This window comes from Periophthalmus magnuspinnatus, chromosome 8 (genome assembly GCF_009829125.3).
Source record: "Periophthalmus magnuspinnatus isolate fPerMag1 chromosome 8, fPerMag1.2.pri, whole genome shotgun sequence".
NCBI lineage: Eukaryota > Metazoa > Chordata > Actinopteri > Gobiiformes > Gobiidae > Periophthalmus > Periophthalmus magnuspinnatus.
The window spans coordinates 20,289,435-20,299,555 of NC_047133.1; the positions used below are offsets into that span (position 1 = coordinate 20,289,435).

A 10,121-nucleotide genomic window follows, 5' to 3' on the forward strand; every position below is an offset into this window, starting at 1 on the left:
AAAAAAAATAAAAAATGTACTTTTTACATGGCTAAACATTGGGCTTGCATTTATACCACGAAGTACCAAGGTTTACATATCCGGGAAAAATTATTTCAGGGGTAAAATGTATATAGAGCCTTGAATAAGATTTTATACACTACAAATGCAGGGGTCAGTGTAAATCCGTTGGTCTTGAGATGAGTAGACTTTGCAGGGTTCCCATATATATATATATATATATATATATATATATATATATATATATATATATATATATAAAGTAATTGGTCCTACAAATACATTCAATAAGTCTTAAATATTTATTATTATATGCTCTTCCATCTTCAATCGTCAAAGTTGAGCGAACTGCAGTTACACCCTATTACCACATGAGGGCGCTGCTAACCCTTATTTTCTTTCTTCGCCTTTGTTATTAGTCCGTTGCTAGGAGACCATTTAGCTAGTTTCGTGTTTTCACCAATGAGTTTTTATTGTCATTTTTTCGTGGTAAAACACAAACTATACAGGGAAAATACATAAATAGGAAACCGAAATGTCGGATACAGATTTAGGCAACGAGGCTGAGAACACAAAAAGCGTTTTATACACTTTAGTATCTGATGGAGACTGGATGTTTCAGAAAGGCGAGTACAAGAAAGCCATAGAAAGCTACATGAAGGTGAACAAGCTGCTAAGTAACATCGTGCAGTTTATCTAATGAAATATGCTCATTTTGTATTCATTATTTTTTAGATACTGTCGATCAAGCCAGAGGACAGAAGTTGCTATGTTGGTATTTCTAAATGCCACTTGCTGATGGGTAACCCTGAACTGGCTCTGAGGGAAGCAGAGAATTCACTTATGGGAGATAAGACATATTTTGAGGTATTATTATTATTATTAGTAGTAGTAGTAGTAGTAGTAGTAGTAGTAGTAGTAGTAGTAGTAGTAGTAGTAGTAATAGTATCCTATTAATGATGTTGATTGATTCACATTTTGTTGGACAATATTCAATTTCCATATTGCACAATTCTCTGATCTATGCTATAATGTTGTTTGGAGTTGGGTTTTGTTTAACACACAAACCCTGCATATTTAGGCTGAGTTCTTCTCTTAAACAGAAAACACACTGTTCCACTTTGTGATGTTATGTGATAATACAACAAGTGCTTCACTGTGTTTTTGAGCTTCATACATCTCCAGTGGAGTCATTTGGATAATTTCTGCCCTGGAATTGCCCATCTCGACTGAACAAAAGGTAAAAGGTAGCTGTTAACTTGAAAACTACTACATGACATCACAAGGTGGAACGGAGCATTTTAAGCTTTGATATGTGCACAGACCAGTAATAAAAGATTACTCAAACACGTGTGAATGAAACAAAAAACATTTCCATTTTGTGTAATATAGGATGTTTAAAGTAGTTTTCTGACAGCATACTTTAACCTCCTGAGACCCGAGCTCTTGCATGAGATACTTTATTAATTTCTCTTTGTTATTTGGGCTGACTGGAACCAGATGAGTGTAAATACAAAGAATTATCTTTTTACATCATGCAGTTTCTGAGAAAAAAATATGTAAATCAATATCAATACAACTCATATGTGGACATTTTCATCCTTTTATAAAACATTTGAACAATGATTTGCAAAACCTATTTATTAAGACCCTGAAAACAGCAACATTTGTCCTGAATGTAAAAACAAAATGAGAAACAACAATTGTGCCTCTTGGAACAATGTGTCTCGTGTGAAGAGCTGCAGACAGGAGCGGGAAGAAAAATTAAAAAAATTAAAATAAAATATTCTAAACATTCAACAACAAAAAAACGAATATATATAATATATTTGCACTGTTGTTGTTCTTGTATGCTGTTATTCTTCTTCTAAAACTTTGCATTGTGGCCTAGACAACCCAAAATGTGTTGTCCACATATGAGGACGCCAGGTCTCAGGAGGTTAATCTCTACTTGAGTCATATTTTATTTGAAGTTGCCGTTCTTCTACTTGACTAAATATTTTGATTGTTCTTCTCACTGCGAGTAACCAAAGGTGACATTAACTCATAAATACAATTTTACTATAATTATAATAGTGTTACTCTGTACTCAAGTAGCATGTTCTGCTAATACATTTTTTTCTGTGCTATTACTTGAGTAATTATTTGAGTCTTTTATGTACTTCAGCTTGAGTAATATTCTTTAAAGTAGACTAAAGGTACTCTTACTTGAGTACAGATTTTGGCTACTTTACCCACTTCTGACTGAGATACACTAAACATTTGTAGAACATAAGGACCTTTTGTCTCTAAACCAGGGATGCCCAAAGTTTTTTTCCTCAACAGGCCAAAATGAATGTGTATTAGCAGGTCGAGGTTAAACCTGAGGACAGTTTGCACATAAAATGTTCTTCTGTAAATACATGTATGATTAAATTGACATTAAATATTAGTAAACACACAGGACTAACCTCTTTTCCATCTCCTAACAATCTTTTCAATACAAAATTTAAATCAAAATAGATTCTTCTTAAAATCTCAGAGCCCCCCTGAACCAAATTAGACCCCCTGGAGGATGAAATTTGGCCCATGGGCTCCACTTTGGCATCTCTGCTCTATGCCAAGACTAAACCATGAACTACAATTGAGGACAGAAAAAAGACTGGCATTAAATAAAAATATGTAAATCTTCTCTGTGTGTGTTTTGCAGGGGTTGTATCAGAAAGCGGAGGCACTGTATTACATGGGAGAGTTTGAATTTGCTAAAGTGTGTTACCACAGAGGGCTCAAGATTCGACCCGAGATCCAGGAGTTCAGAGTCGGCATCCAGAAAGCTCAGGAGGCCATAGAAAACGCAGCGGGATGTGAGTCTATTTTCAATAAAACATTCTAAATAAATAAACACATGAGTAACGTTCATCTTCAAATCTTAATGACATTTCCTTTGATTGTGTAATTGTCCAGCTCCATCTTTAGTGAAACTTGAAAACAAAGGAGACCTCAGCTTTTTCCAAAAAGATGATGAGGTAATGTAGTCTGATGTTTATTCATGGGACTTGCTGTAAAGTGCTAGTCATGCATTATTGGTGATGTACTCATGGGTTTCAACTACCTGTTTACAGGCAACACCATTCAAAAAATAAAATATTTTGTTTAAATTGCTAATTGTTAAGGCAGTGGTGATTTATTTTCCTCACCCTGAAACGCATGATCAGACTATAGGTTATATAGGTCAGAGGTTAGAGGTTATAGGTATAGGGTGACAGTAGCTTAGTTGGCAGAGTTTGTCCACTGATCTGAAGGTTGGCAGTTCAAATCCCACTCTCAATATAAAACATCATTGGCTGAGCGGTCAGATTCAATGACAGTGTGGTGGTGTGATTCCAGCCTGGTACTCCCATTTTCCAGAAGTTTAGTTGTTGTTTTATCCCCGCTAACAGCACCTCTTGCACACGTTGCTTTTACGAACCTTAATGCTACTGCTGCTGGGTGTGGGAGGTAATTGGTGCTTATCACTGGTTCACTGCCAGTGTGAACATGAAGTGAAGAGCAGTTGCCCTGGATACGAGTGCAATCAAACCAATTATAATTACACTTTGACAATTACTTTTATAATTTGTCATTGTTCTTGTCTTATTTACTCCACAGGTGAGGAGAAAGTACCCGGCGACAGCGATTCAGCAAATGATGGTAGAAAAGAAACCACAAGCGACTGTGAAAAAAACGAAAAACGAGAAAAAAGACAAACAGGTTTTGGGAGAGTTTTATACTGATAAAAAATACCTGGACGATCTTCTAAAAGATGAAGGTAAAGTCTTTTACCATGATATAAATACAGAAAATATTTAGATTATCAACAAGTTTAAAAGTGCTATATTAAAATTTGACTGTTGTGAGCTTTAAGTCATGTTATAATGTTGTTACCTCCTCAAAAACCTGGAGTTGTGTTTTGCTTCATTCACACATTGAGTAACCGTTTATTATTAGTCTGTCTACATTTTGAAAGCTCAAAATGCTCTGGTCCACCTTGTGATGTCATGAAGTGGTAGTTTTCAACAGCTTCCTTTTACCTTTAGTTCAGTAGAGATTCGCAATTCCAGGGCTGAAATTATCCAAATGATTCTAGTGAAGGTGTGTGGAGTTTAAAAACACAGAAGAGCACTTCCTGCATTACCACATGATGACATCACAAGGTGGAACAGACTGTTTTCTGTTTGAGAGAAGACCTCAGCCTAAATATACAGGGTTTGTGTGTTAAACAACAAAACACAATTCCAGGTCTGTTTGTGATGAGGAAACAACATTATAACAGCATAATATGGGACCTTTAATAATGGCAATAGCCTTTATAAGAAAAACAATCTGATTATAAATGACTTCTGTACCCCTTTTCAAGTCCACTCTCCAAACCCACCTTTTTAGATAAGCTTATTCTGTTTAATGCTCTACTAATTAAGTAAAAAAAAAAAAAAATTAATATATATATATATATATATATATATATATATATATATATATATATATATATATATATATATATATATATATATATATATATACATATACATATATATATATATATATATATATATATATATATATATATATATATATATATATATATATATATATATATATATATATATGTATGTATGTATATATGTTTAGGCTATTGTGACATTGGGTGCATTTTTATTATTAGACTTTTATCATTACAGATTTCATTATGGATTATGTATTTTCTATTGATTTCCAGATCTGAGGAAAGTCATCACAAAGAAAGGAGGGAGTCTACAGGACGTGATCAAAGGCTCCCTCAGTTACCTGGAGACGTGCATCGAGTTTAGGAACAACGAGAAACCCATCGTGGTGCAAAAGGCCGGAAAAGCCAAACAAAAACAGACTAAACCCAAGTTCAGCTCTGACCACGTGCAGGTTTTCAAGAAGCGCCTGGAGGAGATCGAATCAGGTAAAGACAACAAGGCAAAACTAGGTATGAATTTAAAAGTTTAGGGTCTGATCAAAAATAAAAGTTAAAATCTTTGACAAATTGACGACTTCAACCTTATCGTCTTGTGTATAATGTGTCGTTATCTGGAGATTATAATATATAAAAACTGTGAAATACAGCTCACTAGACGAGCAGCAAAAAATAGACATCACTGACAACATTAAAGGTGCACTGTGTAACTTTTCTGATGGAGCGTCTGCCACCTGCTTGTTTCCATGGAGAGGCTATTGCTTTGCACGGAATGTTCCACAGTATGGCCTTAAATGCATCTATCTCCATGGACATAAGCAGGTGACACAAGCAGGCTGAGTTACAAGTCAGATCTGTGGAGAGATGCACATTTCTCACACTGAGAAATACCTGTAATTTCTCATAATAAATAAATGCAAGAGCAAAATGTATAATGCCACACTGCGGAACATTCCAGGCAAAGCAAAAACATCTCCACGGAGACAAGGAGGTGTTCCATAGTAATAGTAGTAATGCACCTTTAGTGTGGAATTGCTGGTATTACAATAATAATTATAAACATTTAGTATATATATTTTTAGCAGTTATTATAATCTGAATGTGCTGCGTTATTTTTATTTTCAGAGTTGATGTGTGGCAATGCAAAAGCCAGTCTAAAACAGGCTGAAGAACTCATGAAATCTGTGGAGTCTTGGTCACCAAAAGACAAATCAAACAGAAATGAGTTTTTAGAAATTCTTCACAGATGCATCGGAGACGCTCACTTCAAACTCGGCGACATGGACAAAGCTTTGGAGCATTACCGCAAAGATCTGGAGCTGGTAAACAAATGGTGAGAGACTAAAAGTACATGTATTACAAAATGTGTCCTAAAGGTGTTGAGTGATATCTTTTGTCAACAGCAAACGTCATGCAGACCGGTCAAGGGCGCTGGATAACATGGGACGTGTGCATGCACAGATGGGACAGTTGGAACAGGCTATTGAGTGGTGAGTCAATGAGTAACTGACACATTTTAATATGTTTTTGATAAAAGTGTCCACCAAGGGCCCGCATTACGCTGTTTTCTGATCTGTTATAATGTTGTTTCCTCATCACAAACAGACCCTGCATATTTAGGCTGCGTTCTTCTCTCAAACAGAAAACACTCTGTTCCACCTTGTGATGTCATGTGGTAATACAGAGAGTGCTCCACTGTGTTTTTAAACTCCTTCACTAGAATCATTTGGATGGTTTCAGACCTGGATTTGTCAATCTCTACTGAACTAAAGATAAACGGTAGCTGTTAACTTGAAAACTATCACTTCATGACATCACAAGGTGGAACAGAACATTTTGAGCTTTGGAGATGTAGAGAGAATAATAATAAAGTGTTACTCAAAGTGTGTGACTGAAACAAAACACAACAACATTATAACATGGCTTAAAGTTCACAAGAGTCAATTTTGTGTAATATAGGACCTTTAAGTTGCAAAAAATACATCCACGTTTTATAAATAGAGGACTGTGGTTAAATGTTAAATCAAAGCATAAACCAGAAGTAGACCTATTTTTGGAGAAATTTTATGTACAGACATTATAAAATAAATATTACTATCTATATGTGTATTTCTAAATTCCTGCACTTCAAAATTTGATATTTTTGATATATTTGGAAGTGCTATATATTGCTGAATTAAATATACATGATAATTGATAATATTTAAACTCATTTACGCCAAAGACACAAAAAACAAAGAGCACATTTAAACCACAAAAACAATTTAATAAATATTTTTAAATTTAAAATATTGTTAAAAAATTATGAGCTGCAATAAATCAACAGCAGAATGAAACACGTTCTCAGTTTGCATCTGTAATGAGGCACAGAAGATATTAATGAACTTTTACTTCTTAAATCTGATCATATAGCTAAAAAATAACCAGAAATTTCCCAGCTGTGCAAAGAAAAAGTACACATGATTAATATTGACCCCAAAAAGTATTGTTTCAGCTTTCATGTATTTAAAGTATAAATCAATATAGTGATTACTGTGACAGCCCTAGTCCTACCCAGAGCATGTTTAGGGTTAAGAGGAAACCCACCCCACTCAGTCAGGAGATCGAACCCAGGGCCTGCTGATCACGCTAATCATGTGAACAAAATAAAAATGAGAAGAGAACAGCACCATATGAAATGTATTTATAAGGGACTACTTCATAGACTGCTGGAATATCTCACCTGCTTGTTAATCATTGATACAGGAACATTTAATACCAGATCACATGACGAAAAAAGAGCTTTTGGCCTTTTTCCCGTCATGTTGCTTCACAAATATATTTGGAATACATTTTAAAATCAAGCAAAATCGGATACTTTGGTGCCACAAATGCAGTTTAATAATGTGGGAACAAACTTATACTCGCACCTGCACCTGTTTTAATGTTTTATCTGGACTTCCACCTCGCCTCAGTGTCTGCGTACACCGGGGTACGAATGTGCGAATGAGTGACTGGTTCCTTGATGTAAAGAGCTTTGAGTGCCTTTAAGGAGGAAAAATGAGATATAAATATGTGACCATTTACCATATGAATGACATTATTTAAAGTGACAGCAAAAAGAAATTAGTAAATTTGAGAGTGTAATTTCCTAAACAAGTGTAAAAAGTGATATTTTGTCCCTATTGTGGTACATTTTATGGCCCATTCACATTTTGTCCGATATTTGATCCTCAGCCAGGACATTTAAAGGGACATTCTGCCACATTCCTGATGCATTGTTAAAATATTGTTATAATATTTTGTGTTTAGCTCAGAGTTGACACCTTTCATTGCTGTTGTAACTGCTTATGTGTTTTTGTTAACGTAACTGCTTTTGTATGTGACACTTGGTTGCTACGCCGACAAGTTGATGTGAAGTTTCTATTAGTCTGTTTCTGGTCTATTTTGGAGTCTTGGCTCTTGTTTTGGTGTTTTGGTTACGCCCTACAGTAGCCCTTGTGTTCAGAAAATAAACAACCAGAAGAAATGTGTGTGTTTCCTTACACCAGAACACTACAATATTATCTAAATATTGCTATGGAGATAATGCAATTAACGTTTTTGCAATATTTCTGACCCCTGCTTTGGACAACTTGTGAGTTGCTATGGCTCATATCTGTTGTCTCTCACTTGTTCAGTCAGGAGAAGAGGATTCCTTTGGTCCATGACGCCATGGAGAGGACCTGGCTGTTTTACGAGCTCGGCCGCTGGTACCTGGAGCTGAATCGATCTGAAGAAGCCCTAAAATATAGCCTCCGCTCGGTCACCGCAGCAGAAGACACTGGGGATGTCCAATGGCAGATGAATTCAAATGTTTTAGTCGCGCAGTCTGAAAGTAATTATTTTATATTTAATCGTGCTTATGAAACAGTCTGTGTTTTCCCAAAACCTGTTTTGTTTTCTGTTTGGCTGTAGTGAAACTTGGCAAGTACGAGTCCTCTATCTCCCATTTTGAGAAAGCCCTAAGTCATGCCAAAAAACAAGAGGATGTCTCAGCTTTAAATGCTATTCAAGAGGTAATGGTGGAAATACTACTTTTTCTAAATACAGTAGCAGAGTAGAAATACTTAAGTAAAAGTATCTCAAAGGAAAGGAAGTAAAGTACAGAAGTAGAGCTGAACGATTTGAAAAAAGTGTGCTTTTTCTGACAAGCATTGGGATTAGATTTGTGATTTAAGTGTTAATAATAGGATCCTGTTCAAAGTTCACATTTTAAACACACAGGGTATAGCACCAAATTTTGGGCCCTGGGTACAAATCATCTTGTTGGGACCTTGTAATGGCCATTACAGACTTTGTAAAGGGCCCCCTTTCTGCTCTGGGCCCTGGGTAAATAGTACCCTTTACCCCCCAGTTTTTGACGCCCCTGTAAACACATCCAGAAGAATTGACAAAAAGACTGAAATATGAGCTGACAAACTAATGCATGAATCACATTTCAGAACATGTTTATACAGATCTAAACTACATGGTCAACAGTTTTTATGCAGAATAAGTCAGGAGATTTTGAAGAAATTATGCTACTTCAAAAATTGCATGCTTTACGATTTGGTCCTTTCAAACTGCAATTTCAAATTTTAGAGTAGAAAAAAGAACTAAAGTAATTAAAAAACTATGAATAGATCAAATGTAGTAGTCTGAAGAATTGACTCAATCAATTTCTGAATACTTCTGTAATTTGTTACTTGCTATCACCAGATATTTCTGCATTTAGGAAATAGAAATAATTTTGGTAATCCTAATTGACCTATAAAAGGAAGTCTGATTTCATGTCAGGCAGTGAGAAAAAAAATGCGTATGCACTGTACTGTATGCAAAGTTCTGGTTTCAACTATATACACTGGCCTGATATCATATTTTTCTCCATGTTTTGTAGGCCCTGGATGAAGCAAAACAACATCTAACACAAAATGAGGATGTCTCTCTATAAAGGTCATTAAAGTATTTATAGTTGCTTTGTGTTGAAATTGAAAAGTGAGAGTTTAAATTCTCTATGAATAATAAACAGAACTATGCCAAAACTGGACTAAAGCATTTGTCAAAACATCTGTTGTCTATTAATCGATCTATTGTAATGCTGGACTTTTTATTTATGGGTGTAACTGATATGCAGTGGTTGAAGGTAAAGTACACTTAAATACATTTTTTAAGTATCTGTACTTTACTAAAGTATATTTGACAGTGGGTACTTTTTACTTTTACTTCATTACACTACATGAGAGCAGGTGTGTGTACTTTCTACTGCATTATATTTTTTTAACTGGACTGAAAAGTAAAAAAGTACTTTTCATATAATTTGAGAGGTTATTTTTACCATGTTTATGAATAAAGCAAACAAAAGTAAATACACAAAATTTATATGAAAAATGAAAAGGTGGATTTGTATTGTTACTGTTGACTAAAATATGTATAATTTTTGAATCAATATCACTACATTTAACACTTTAACAAATTAACAACTCTTGTGTGAAATACTTTTATTTTTTACTCTTAAAGTACATTTTTAAACAGGTACTTAAATACTTTTACTTAAGTAGATTTTTTCATTTGAGTAACTTTTTACCTCAGTATCTCTACTTTCACTTAAGTAACAAAACTAAGTACTTCATCCACCACAGCTGATAAGTATGTAAACTGAAAC

General features: G+C 34.8%; 1 protein-coding gene across 1 annotated transcript; it reads left to right on the forward strand.

Moving 5' to 3' along the window:
• The first annotated feature begins 535 nt into the window (after positions 1-535).
• odad4 (outer dynein arm docking complex subunit 4) lies at positions 536-9,453 on the forward strand. The gene is made up of 11 exons (XM_033970687.2): positions 536-661; positions 736-867; positions 2,690-2,843; positions 2,944-3,005; positions 3,628-3,787; positions 4,736-4,948; positions 5,585-5,792; positions 5,863-5,949; positions 8,119-8,315; positions 8,396-8,496; positions 9,357-9,453. The coding sequence occupies exons 1-11, from the start codon at positions 536-538 to the stop codon at positions 9,408-9,410; spliced, it is 1,494 nt and encodes a 497-aa protein (XP_033826578.1). The 3' UTR covers positions 9,411-9,453.
• The last annotated feature ends 668 nt before the right edge of the window (positions 9,454-10,121 follow it).